The 10701-nt window shown below is 36.2% G+C and overlaps 1 protein-coding gene across 1 annotated transcript; it reads right to left on the bottom strand.

Annotated features, from left to right (window-relative positions):
• Positions 1 to 4878: 4878 nt before the first annotated feature.
• Positions 4879 to 5685, bottom strand: LOC139126209 (uncharacterized). Its single transcript, XM_070692257.1, has one exon. It carries the CDS (start codon positions 5683 to 5685, stop codon positions 4879 to 4881), a length of 807 nt encoding a protein of 268 aa, XP_070548358.1.
• Between the last annotated feature and the right edge of the window lie 5016 nt (positions 5686 to 10701).

Below are 10701 nucleotides of genomic sequence, written 5' to 3'. Positions count from 1 at the left end.
AGCAGACTCAAACTATTATTCCATGTGTTTGCAAATCACAAACAATGTCACAAGAACGTTTCAAATTTTTTCCTGTCTGAACGTAGTAAAAGACCGCATGTTACATAGCAACCGTAATCTTGCCTGGTATGGTAAGGTGTTAATTTCGGGTTTGATATACAGCCGTAAGCTGGGTGCACAAGCCTGATTATATTTTGCCAACTGTGTGTTCTGCATGTGACTTAAAGCATCGCGAAGCTTCAAATTCTAAAATATACACATTTATCCTAAAATTACCCTTTACAAGTGTAAAGATGATAATTAACGCAAGTTTTCATAGATTACCAAAGAAAGGATAGATGGCGTCTATAAAACTTACTGTATTGGCATACAAACTTCTTTTGGTATCCATAATAGGTATCAAAGAATACATTAGGGCTAGTGCTGGAAGATTTAAATATGAGAAACATTAACACGATACATGATGGTAATTCCGATATTTTTACAGCTAAGTAAATATAAAACTGCTGTTAAGGAACTTTAATGACGTGGACTACATGTTACTGTTGACTAACCATTTTGTGATGCAATTTTTACCGAGGCAGTCTAGACTCATCATGTGTTGAAAAGGTTGTCAGAGACAAATAACACTTTATTTGAAGTTTATGTAGTAAGTAACAATACCATGCGGATCCTATGTGCGATTCATTCAGCCAATAAAACGCTACAGTAACTTTCTACAAATCAGTATGCACCAGAAACCCTCGTCAATTTCTTTTCTCCTCTAGATTTCTATCTTGTTCATTGTAAGCCTATTGAAAGGACAATTTACTTTGCTACATATGATCCCTAACTTTTTCGATCGCCGTCGAAAAACAAAAAACAGCTAATCGCTACACGGCCTGATTGCATATAGATTCCATATAGTGTGCATTGATATGCTGTCAATGAACTTTTCATCAGCTGGGAGCACAATGATTGGCTAAGGGAAACTTTCTACTATTCATATGCAAATATTTGATGCCGCGAACTATGTTCACTTCACTGTATTTCCATCTCAACTAAGACAACAAAAAACAGACACAAACAAAGACGTTTCAGGCTAGAAATCTTAAATATTTTAATACATGTGAACAAAATTGGTATTTAGAATAACAAGAGCAACTGTAGTAAAAACTCGAATGACTGAAACTTCAAAATGTTGTGCGTAATTAGATTAATCAGAGTCCGAGTGCGGCTGTCAGATCTATGTTGAATGAAACACGGTTGTCCACGGTCAGCTGGCGAAGAAAGACGCTGTTAAGAGTTGTTCCCTAAGGCCACGATGTTGAATGTGAAGTTGAAGACTCCTCCGGTGAGTTGATATTGGAGAACAGTCCGGGTAAGGGAGCGTCCAGTTATATAGCCGGGGGTGGGCCGGCAAATTCTTCCTGCGCATCAGTCAAAATAAGTGAACCCTCCCTACCCTTTGCACCAAATGACCCCACCCCCACATTGCTTGAGTAAAGCTGCACACACAAACATCTCGGGGGCGATAGAATAAAAAAAAAAGATTCTCAGATTTTTCAAATGACCCCCCTTACAAACTGACGAGTTGTTAATGTTCAAATTTCCCCTTCTGACTTGCTGTAATTACCCCTCAAAAGAATTGGATAGAAAGTACAGGTGGATCGCAATATTTTTGTGCAAGCGTGTGTGTACAAAATTTTGATATTTTGATTTAATTGATAATTAGCTGTTGATAATGTTGATTAACTATACATGGTAGCCTATGATAGTATGAGAGAACTATGTTACACTTTTTCAATACAAAACTATATCTATGCATGTATAGATATTTGATAATTGACATAAATGTACTTAATTCGAATTAAGGTTGTTACAACTGGTATATGGACAAAAAATTGACTGTAGAATTTCACCAAAAATGTTCATCCAGTATATACGGGAGGCTATGATAAAATTGTGAACGAAAAACTTGCTATACTTGTGCATATTCAGACGTTGAATAATTAACATAGTTGTACTTGATAAGAATATGAAAGGTGCATATTATGTGTACAAGAAATCTGATTTTGGGATTTCACTGAAAATGTTCATCCACTACACACGGAAATTATGAATATTTTTTTCAATACAAATATAGATAAATCTGTGTATTTATGTACTCTCGTTTATTTGACTAGCGGGGCACACCCCGTATGAAAATATCAGAAGTACACCTTCCGGGTCAGCGTTGAATTGAGTATCGCACACTGCAAAACTGTTCACCACAGTTGCTGTTATGCCAGTGCTGGATTATTTCAAAAACTGCACGTTTTCTGGTACAGTTAACATCGAAATTATTCATCAAAAAGTACACGTGACTTCACTGTACCACCTCTGAAGCTTGCAACGGTTGACTTGTACCTTACAGAGTGAGACATATCTATGGCAAACAAGCCAGGAAAATTGTCCTTATGTAAATTTACGAAATAAATGTTGCTTTTTTGCTTTTAAATTCTTTATCCGTTTACTATGTCTGTGGCAGGTCGTATTGACAAGTCAGTGTTCGGGTTGTAATGTGAATAAAATGTAATGTTAATAATGAACGTAAAGCGCGTGCTGTCGACGTAATCCAATCTTATAAAAATACTCGGTCTCGGGAATTTCTGACATTTGATCTCTCAGACGTTGTTGTTGTTTTGTGTTTTTGCATTTGGGACTCGAATTGACGAAATACCCCAATAAGACGACAGATAACCCTCGCCGCAATCGGGTATACGCTCGATTTTTTTGTACAATTCGCTCCATATAGCACTATCATATCGGCTCGTAATAAATGTCGCGAATTGTACCAAAATCTCGTGTAAGCCTGTGACTGGGGCTATTACTTATTTTTGTCGAGTAAACTAAGTTCTCCTGTTTGATATCACTTCATACATCGTTTTCCTTAGTTTTCGATGTCATATATTTATGACAATATTTCTTGGAAACAGCTTTTTGCTTGTAATTGAAACTAGCCTTTAACGTTTTTACATTGTTCTATCAACTCGTCATACACTTACTCGAACCGGATCATCTTGGACGATGCATAGGGCAGTTAATCAATTGTAAAAGGCTATCTCAACATGATTCTAACACTCACAGCAATATTCCACAATTTTGTTGACCACTTGTGTTTGAGCTCAGTAATGATAAAAGTACCAGACTGAACATTTTGAAAACTGTCCTTGCTGTAATATATCGAATATCGGAGTGCAGATTTGGGAGTAAATGTGCTGAGGCGTGCCATTATGATTTATATATGATCAAAATAGGATCAGAGTCATTGACGCATTTTTTAATCAACATAGCAAAACACAATTTTCATCTTGACCGTTCCCTCCTTATCGAGACAATTACACATGCAAACGGAATGAACGCATTTTAACAATCGATTTATTAGACCTAATTGACCATATACTATGAAAAGTAACATATCATTTACGTTTTTTTCTAACGTAAGCATAAAAAATTCTCAATAACAAGGGATACAGTCATTTTGTAACTTTTAATACATTGAGTCTATCGAATAGCCTTTTAAGACAAAAAAGCTTTAATAGACTTCATCATTTGTCCTAAAACGTACACCATATATTGTTGAATATTTCGCTCATATTTTCTATATTGACTTATATCATACAGTAATCGCAAGTATGCATTTTGTTAGCAACATATATCTTTAGAACAGTGTATTTCAATTACATTTGAGCATGTATTATTGCTCACAGGTTACATGGCAAAATTCACCTTTTTGAAATATAGCACAAAAGATATAAGAATAACATTGCAGTAACTGGCATATGCCAAAGGAAACTCCATCCATATTCGATCTAAGTATCGTTATTCGAAGAAACATTCTTATCATAACGATTACAAATAGTAGAAAAGATGAACAGAAACACCAAATGTCCGATCAGAAGTGCGACAACAATGCCGATTATGACAAATACTGCATCGTTTGTCCCGTCATTGCTTCCATTACCTGTCGAGAAATGAAATCGGTGTAAGACATGCGGCAAATATATGTCTTGTATCCCAGACAAGTAGACTGCTCTAAGTATAACACGGCAATTAGAAAGTTGTAGTGGAATTGATGTCAAAATAGATCACCTGATCCAGATGCATTGCAAATCACTGCTTTATATTAAAAGGATAATTCTAATGAAGTTTCCGTTATTGTGCGACGAAAGTATGAATTCTATTCCGCATTGTCATTAGTGCGCTATTACTTTAAAATATTATAGCTTATTTTTCTGTCTATTATAAGGTCATCGAAGAATACTACTCTCTTGAGTTAATTGGCCGGCTGTCAAAAGTGTAAATGAATAAATAATACAACGAAGAAAATAGACCTAGTACTCTGCGATGATTCATTGCAAACTTAACACTAGTTAGAACTACGCATGATACAAAATATAAGCAGAGAGACATCACATAAATATACCACAAGATCAGTACAGATGTGAAAACCGCTTGATTAGAAGTAAGACTTTAAGATGTGTTAGATCAATCGGTTTGCTTGAAACAACGATGAATTATATAATCTGCATTGGTTGTAGTATACTCTTTCATTTGTCTTATAATTTTTTTGTGAAGTAGAACGAGGAACGTAGCATGGCAAATTATGTACGTTCGAGCTTGGTTTCACTGTAAAACTTAAAGCAAAATTACGGCCCATAGACGCGCAGCAGAGATCCAGTTAAAGCTTAAGATCGTGATAATTATAATTGTTTGTGTTCAACTAAATTTTAATATATACATTTCAGAAAAAGTTCAGGATCTGTACTGTTCAATAGTTCGAGTAACCTGGTACATGCCATAGGAAGTGCTGACTTTCTTTAGCCTTTCATTAATCTTCTTTGCTAATAAGGAAGGCTACTCACATTCATCCACGCGTCGTGAGAAAAACATTCCGATATGAATCTTACTGCCATACACATTGACGGTATTTGTGGTTCCTGTATTTAATTTTGTAATGGTTTCACTATTACTCAAATCATTTGTCGTGTTTTCACGTGTTGTCAAGGTGTCGTTCGCTGCGTTTTCTGACATCGTAATCTTGTTACTGACACGACCTTTCAGCTCTTTAAGAGTAATCTCTCCAGTATTGACAGTATCATCCTCCTCGAACTTGTTCATTGTTGTTTTCTCATAAAGGTTTTCATCGTCTTGTGCTGTTGAATTCCAATCGACATGTAGGAGAGGTTCTGCTTCGGTATCTTTATATTCACTTCCTGATGAATGCATTTCATTTTCAATAGTAAACTCAGATGCAATCTTATTGGTTCCCTCTGCAACCGATTTATTTTCTCCACTGTCAGATGAAAGTGATTCGCTTGTAACAATATCACCAGATGAAATGTTGGCAGCATCCTCTGAAATCGTTATCTGTTGTGCCGTTTCAGACAAAAACTTATCTGTTGTGACATTCTGAGCTGATACCTCTTGGGTGACACTCTCCAGGTATGGTGTCTTTTTTTCTCTGCCTACGGTTGACTTAATCTGGCTTGTGACAGCATCACTTGGTACAACGCTCGTCAATGGTGACGTCGATAGGGATGTCGTTTGTTCATTTTGTCTACATTCAGGAGTGTCTGCATAATATACTTCATCAAATATAGCTGAAGTAATAGACGGCATTTCAGGTTGGTACGATACGTCTGAAATATAATATCCAGGCATGGTTTATTAGGTTGAGATGGGCAATATATGCATACATAATAGGTGGTTTTTTGAGGGTCAAATACGGATTTAGCCATACCGAAACGTAAACTTACATGTATTATTGCATTAGCCTACAAGTATCAAATACAGCTTTCGAATGTCACACAAAATTTAAAGATGCTCTTGCAATTATCAATTGCGAATGCATGAAGGAAAGGTCATGATGGCTAAGATATTTTTATACACTAGGGACAAGAATGCGTTTTGAATCAATCGGCATAACCATCATTTGTGCCTTTTATGGATGTCTATTTGTTGTTGGAACAATTTGGAACATTTCAAGACATTATGAAGAAGATTTAAGATATTTTAACCATGTATTGAGATATGCTTTTACATTGTGTACATGGGGTTTGTGATATTATAATAGAAAAATATTTAAAAACCACTACCGAGAGAAAAGAGAATATTGTGTTATTCTGTTGTTATAAGATTATCAAAGATAGCAAAGATGGGATCATCCAGTGCCATTTATGTTTGTATTACACAAAAACCGCATATGTCATGTTAATCTTAATGTAGCCTGGCACGGCACGGCAAAGGTTAAAATTCTCGGTGTGTCATACAGCCGAAAACATAGTTAATGCACCAGGCTATTTTGAGTTGTGTGACCTCTGTTTGACACAAAGCTTCAAAATCTAAAATAAACATATTTGTTCAACAATTTATCTTTTGCAAGTTTAAAGGTAATAGTCAGTGCACGTTGTACTACGATTACTAAAGATAGCAATGATTGAGTTCATAACACGTACTGTATCGGCATACAAATTTGAAGTGGCCTCCACAATAGGTGTCCAAGAATACATGCGGGCTAAACCTGAAAGATATAATGTTAGGAATATTAAGTCCCCAAAAAAGGATCGTTTCTGGTCAGCGCGCACATCACGTGAAAATCCCCGCGTTGATCTTTTTTCCAACTTGGCGTATAAACGTAAGCGGACTCGAAAAAGTCAGTACGCCGCCAGATTACGCTGTAGTTTACCTGCTCCCCTATCATTATTGATGCAAACGAGAGTTCCATGTGATGTTGTAGGATATAACCCTAAACATACAAAGGAACTAAGGAAAATGTTGGACATCCGCATAATGGGTTAAAATAACATGGACGTCTGCTCCATTTTCATAGCGTTTTCGAAGTTCAAGTGCCATTAAAGAGGACATTTGTTAAAACACATGATCAATAACTGTTTAAAGTTGACCATTTTACCGGGTCAAGGAAATACCAGATATGAACTGAATATGCTCACGTGTTTTACAACAGGTTCATTAATAGTAGTACGCTTCACAGAACAAAAACAAATATGTTATCACTATATGTAGCAGGTTTTTCAACTTCGCACAGTACTCTCAGAGTTTAATCACTAATTACAAAACTTTATTTAATATGCAAATGAGCTGTTAATTAACTTGACACTGCTCAATGCTTTATGGACAATTAGATATCCATCAGGTTAACATTTGTAGCACGTTTTATTTAATTAAATGCTGTAATTTTAGAATAATGTCACTAATTACAAAGTTCATTAAATATGTAAATAAACCCTAAATTAACTTGACACTGTTCAATGATTCATAGCACAATTAAATATTTATCAAATCAATATCTGTAGCACGTTTCACAAAATTTTGGTGCCAACATTTCAGAGTTATATACCTAATTACAAAGATTATTAAATATGCAAATGAACCCTTAATTAACTTTACACTACTAAATGCTTTCCAACAGAGTTAGATATCAGTCGGATCAGTATCTGCAACAGATTTCATCACATTTGGTGAAGTTATTTTGGAGTTATATGACTAATAACAAACCTTCATAAAATATGCAAATGAGCTACTTGTTAACTTGACACTGCCTAACGCTTCTAAGTATATACAAATAACGGGCGACGCGCTGACCATTAACGTTTATTTATGGGCAAGGGCGAGAGGAAAGCCAAAAATTAATGGGCGAGGATATGCCGAGCCAGTTAATTTGGCTTCCCTCGAGCCCATGCCCATAAATAAACGTTATTGGTCAGAGCGGAGTCTGTTATTTCCATTACATTATCAACGAATCGGAGAAACCCATCAAAATTTGCGAAAATTTTCGGAGCGAACGACAACTGGGCCCCAGATCTGAGCAATACGCGGCGCACTGTCACGCGCGCTGTAAAATATTGGCAAATCCGGAGATATTTTCAGAAAAAAATTATCTCAACTTGGCCCACAAGTGCTCCATTTTATTTTGTGATTGATTATAATTTACGTTTGAGCTGTAAAGTTACGATAATTTGAGTTGTTTATCTTATTATTCATATTCACGGGCATGTAAACAGACCATTACTGTGTATTTGTGGTCAGTCACGTAGTTCAGCTCGACCTATCAAAATGCGACAGGCAGGGCATGGTAATATAATTAGATATATATCAGATCAATATTTGTTGCAAGTATCATCAAGTTTGGTGCAGGAATTTCAGAGTTATCTCACTAATAACAAAAGTTCATTAAATATGCAAATGAGAAGATAATTGACATGACACTCACAGTATCATTATAATGTTCTTAGATTGTCATCTGTGAAAAGTTTCATGAAATTTTGTGCAGTATTTCTTGATATATGTCTACACTGTCATTACCGTCTCCATAGGGAAACCATTGTACGGAAAAAACGATATTGCATAACTTCATTAATATGCAAGCCACACTAACCAAAATCTAATCAGTTCTTGCAAGTAGCATATTGTACCTGTGTACCAAATCTGACTTGAATCCGTTCTGGCGTTTTTGAGTTATCGTGTAAACAGACAGGCAGACAGACATATATTGCTATGACATAAGCCCACGTGTTTACACACGTGAGCTAAAAATGGAAATAAAAAAAAAATGAAGCGCGTCGTCGCATAATTTTTGGACAAAGTTATGACCAGAAACATGTTTTTTAGTTTTTTTGGCCTGATATGATATATGACAGGAATTTTCCTGATACACAATGCTTCGCGATACGTGATGGTAGCTATAGAATTTTACAGCTAAGTGAAAATACAACTGCCTATAAGGAACCTTGAAGACGTAAACGACATTGGTTGTTGACGAACCATTCTCTTAGAATGCAATTTCAAGCAATGCAGTGTTGAATCATCGCCTATTTAGAAGATTGTCGGAGACAAATAAGGGTTTGAAGTGTATTTAGTTTGTAATAAGACCATGCGGCTCGTATGTGCGTTTCATTCAGCCATTCAGACGATCCAGTTCCTCTTTACCAATCACTATGGACTAGAATCCCCCGCCAAAAGGTTCCTCCTTTCGCTTTCTATCGCGTTCGTTGTAAGCCTATCTAAAGGCGCGTTTAGTTTGCTACAGTTGTTGTTCAGTTTCTACTTTCTCGCTGTCATCGCCAGTGCTGCAAAAAATCTTGTGAAGTCTTTGCAAATGTGCGATTGTTGTTGCTTCTTTGTGAAATCGGACTTAGCACACCTTGATCGTAAAACCCCACATCACGACAAAGTTTTTCGAAAGTTTAATTAACATGGAGTACTTACGTGGAAGCTCTAATGCAGCGTTGATTCCTATTAGAGGTTGGTCTGCCACTACGCCATGGTAAGTATCTTAGTGGTGTGCCGTCATAGTTTGTCCAAACTCCTTGATAAAGCCCAACACCATCAATCCATAGAGTCGACAGCCTATTCGCTGTTTAGTTCACATGGCATAGGACAGATTTTTTTGGAAAGAAAACTCCAGAGTATTATAAGTTGTCATCAGAGAATACAAAATACATTCAAACACAACATTTTTGTTTGAAGTTTGCTCCTTTGGGGACAACATGTTTGAGAGACGCAAGTATCTTGTCCACATGTTCTGAAACCAGTTCAATTGTTTAAGTTTTGTAAAGCACTTAGACGGGAAAAGACGATTTTCAGATAAGATTCTACCTCGCCTTGCCGCTGTAATACTTACGCCGTTCGACTTGGGAAGCCGGATCATGGACAGCCATTAACTTTGATATTTCCGCCATTGTTTGATAGTCAGGTATTCTCAATAAAGCCCCTCCGTCCTTCAAGCAGTACTCATATGCATATTGTGAAGTTGAAATATACAATGAAACCTTCAAGTTATCCCCAAGGTTGACCATCATATCTATCGGAGGAAATGGGAAGAAAGTGAACTTGTCTTGGGCGTCTGCTTATGCTTTACGCTACTTAACTAGAGAATCTTATTATACCGGTTACTGCTGAAGTTCAGTTATTGCTATAGGTCTACACTTAGCTAATAACAGTTATAAGCAACGTGTATTACTATCTCCGTTTTATCATATGTACAACTGCAATTCTGATGATGTCCCAACTTTCTACAATATATTTTAACTTTCTTAGAAAGGGAGATATGTGAGCTGAAATTGTGAATTTGATGTATTTTTGGTGAGTTTTCCTTCTGTGGTACAGGTGCACTTCGTTCAGAGTGCTACTTCATAATCAAAGTTAAAACAAAAATGTTAAAAAGAGACCAATCACTTCAATTTTTAAAAGTATTTTTACATAATGAGTAATATTGGCTGCAGCACATTGCGTGAGTGTATAAAACATAAAGTTACTGCGGGAACTTAACATTTCCAACTCCGTGGCTCATTCTGAGAACGATGTATATAATTAACATTGGTCTAAGTCGAGGTAACTTTACAGTATCATTTGTTGATTCATTTAGTTATCTTATATCTTAGGTATGTAATACATTGCATTGACACTCTTACATTGTCTGAGTGTAAATTGTTCATGGCAGATTCCTTTAAACTTTCGAGGACTAACGTAGATTCTCCTGCAGCGTTCATAAGCTATTTCGGAGTTAAGGGTCGAGAACAGTGAGAACATCAGGACAAAGAACATGAAAATCTGAAATTGGTTTGGGGACATCGAAATATTAAGAGTGAGGGGTACTTGAAAATAAATGAATGTTCATATAAGTGTGTCTAGTGTTGCAGGGAATTTCCTCAGTAAAAA

The sequence above is a fragment of the Ptychodera flava genome (assembly GCF_041260155.1).
Source record: "Ptychodera flava strain L36383 chromosome 3 unlocalized genomic scaffold, AS_Pfla_20210202 Scaffold_27__1_contigs__length_13241970_pilon, whole genome shotgun sequence".
NCBI classification, from domain to species: Eukaryota; Metazoa; Hemichordata; class Enteropneusta; family Ptychoderidae; genus Ptychodera; species Ptychodera flava.
The sequence above is the reverse complement of the archived record's forward strand: the minus strand, read 5'-3'. Positions and strand labels throughout refer to the sequence as shown.

Coding starts and splice junctions, on each gene's coding strand:
- LOC139126209 (XM_070692257.1), bottom strand. CDS start 5,685: ATGCCTGGATATTATATTTCAGACGTATCGTACCAACCTGAAATGCCG.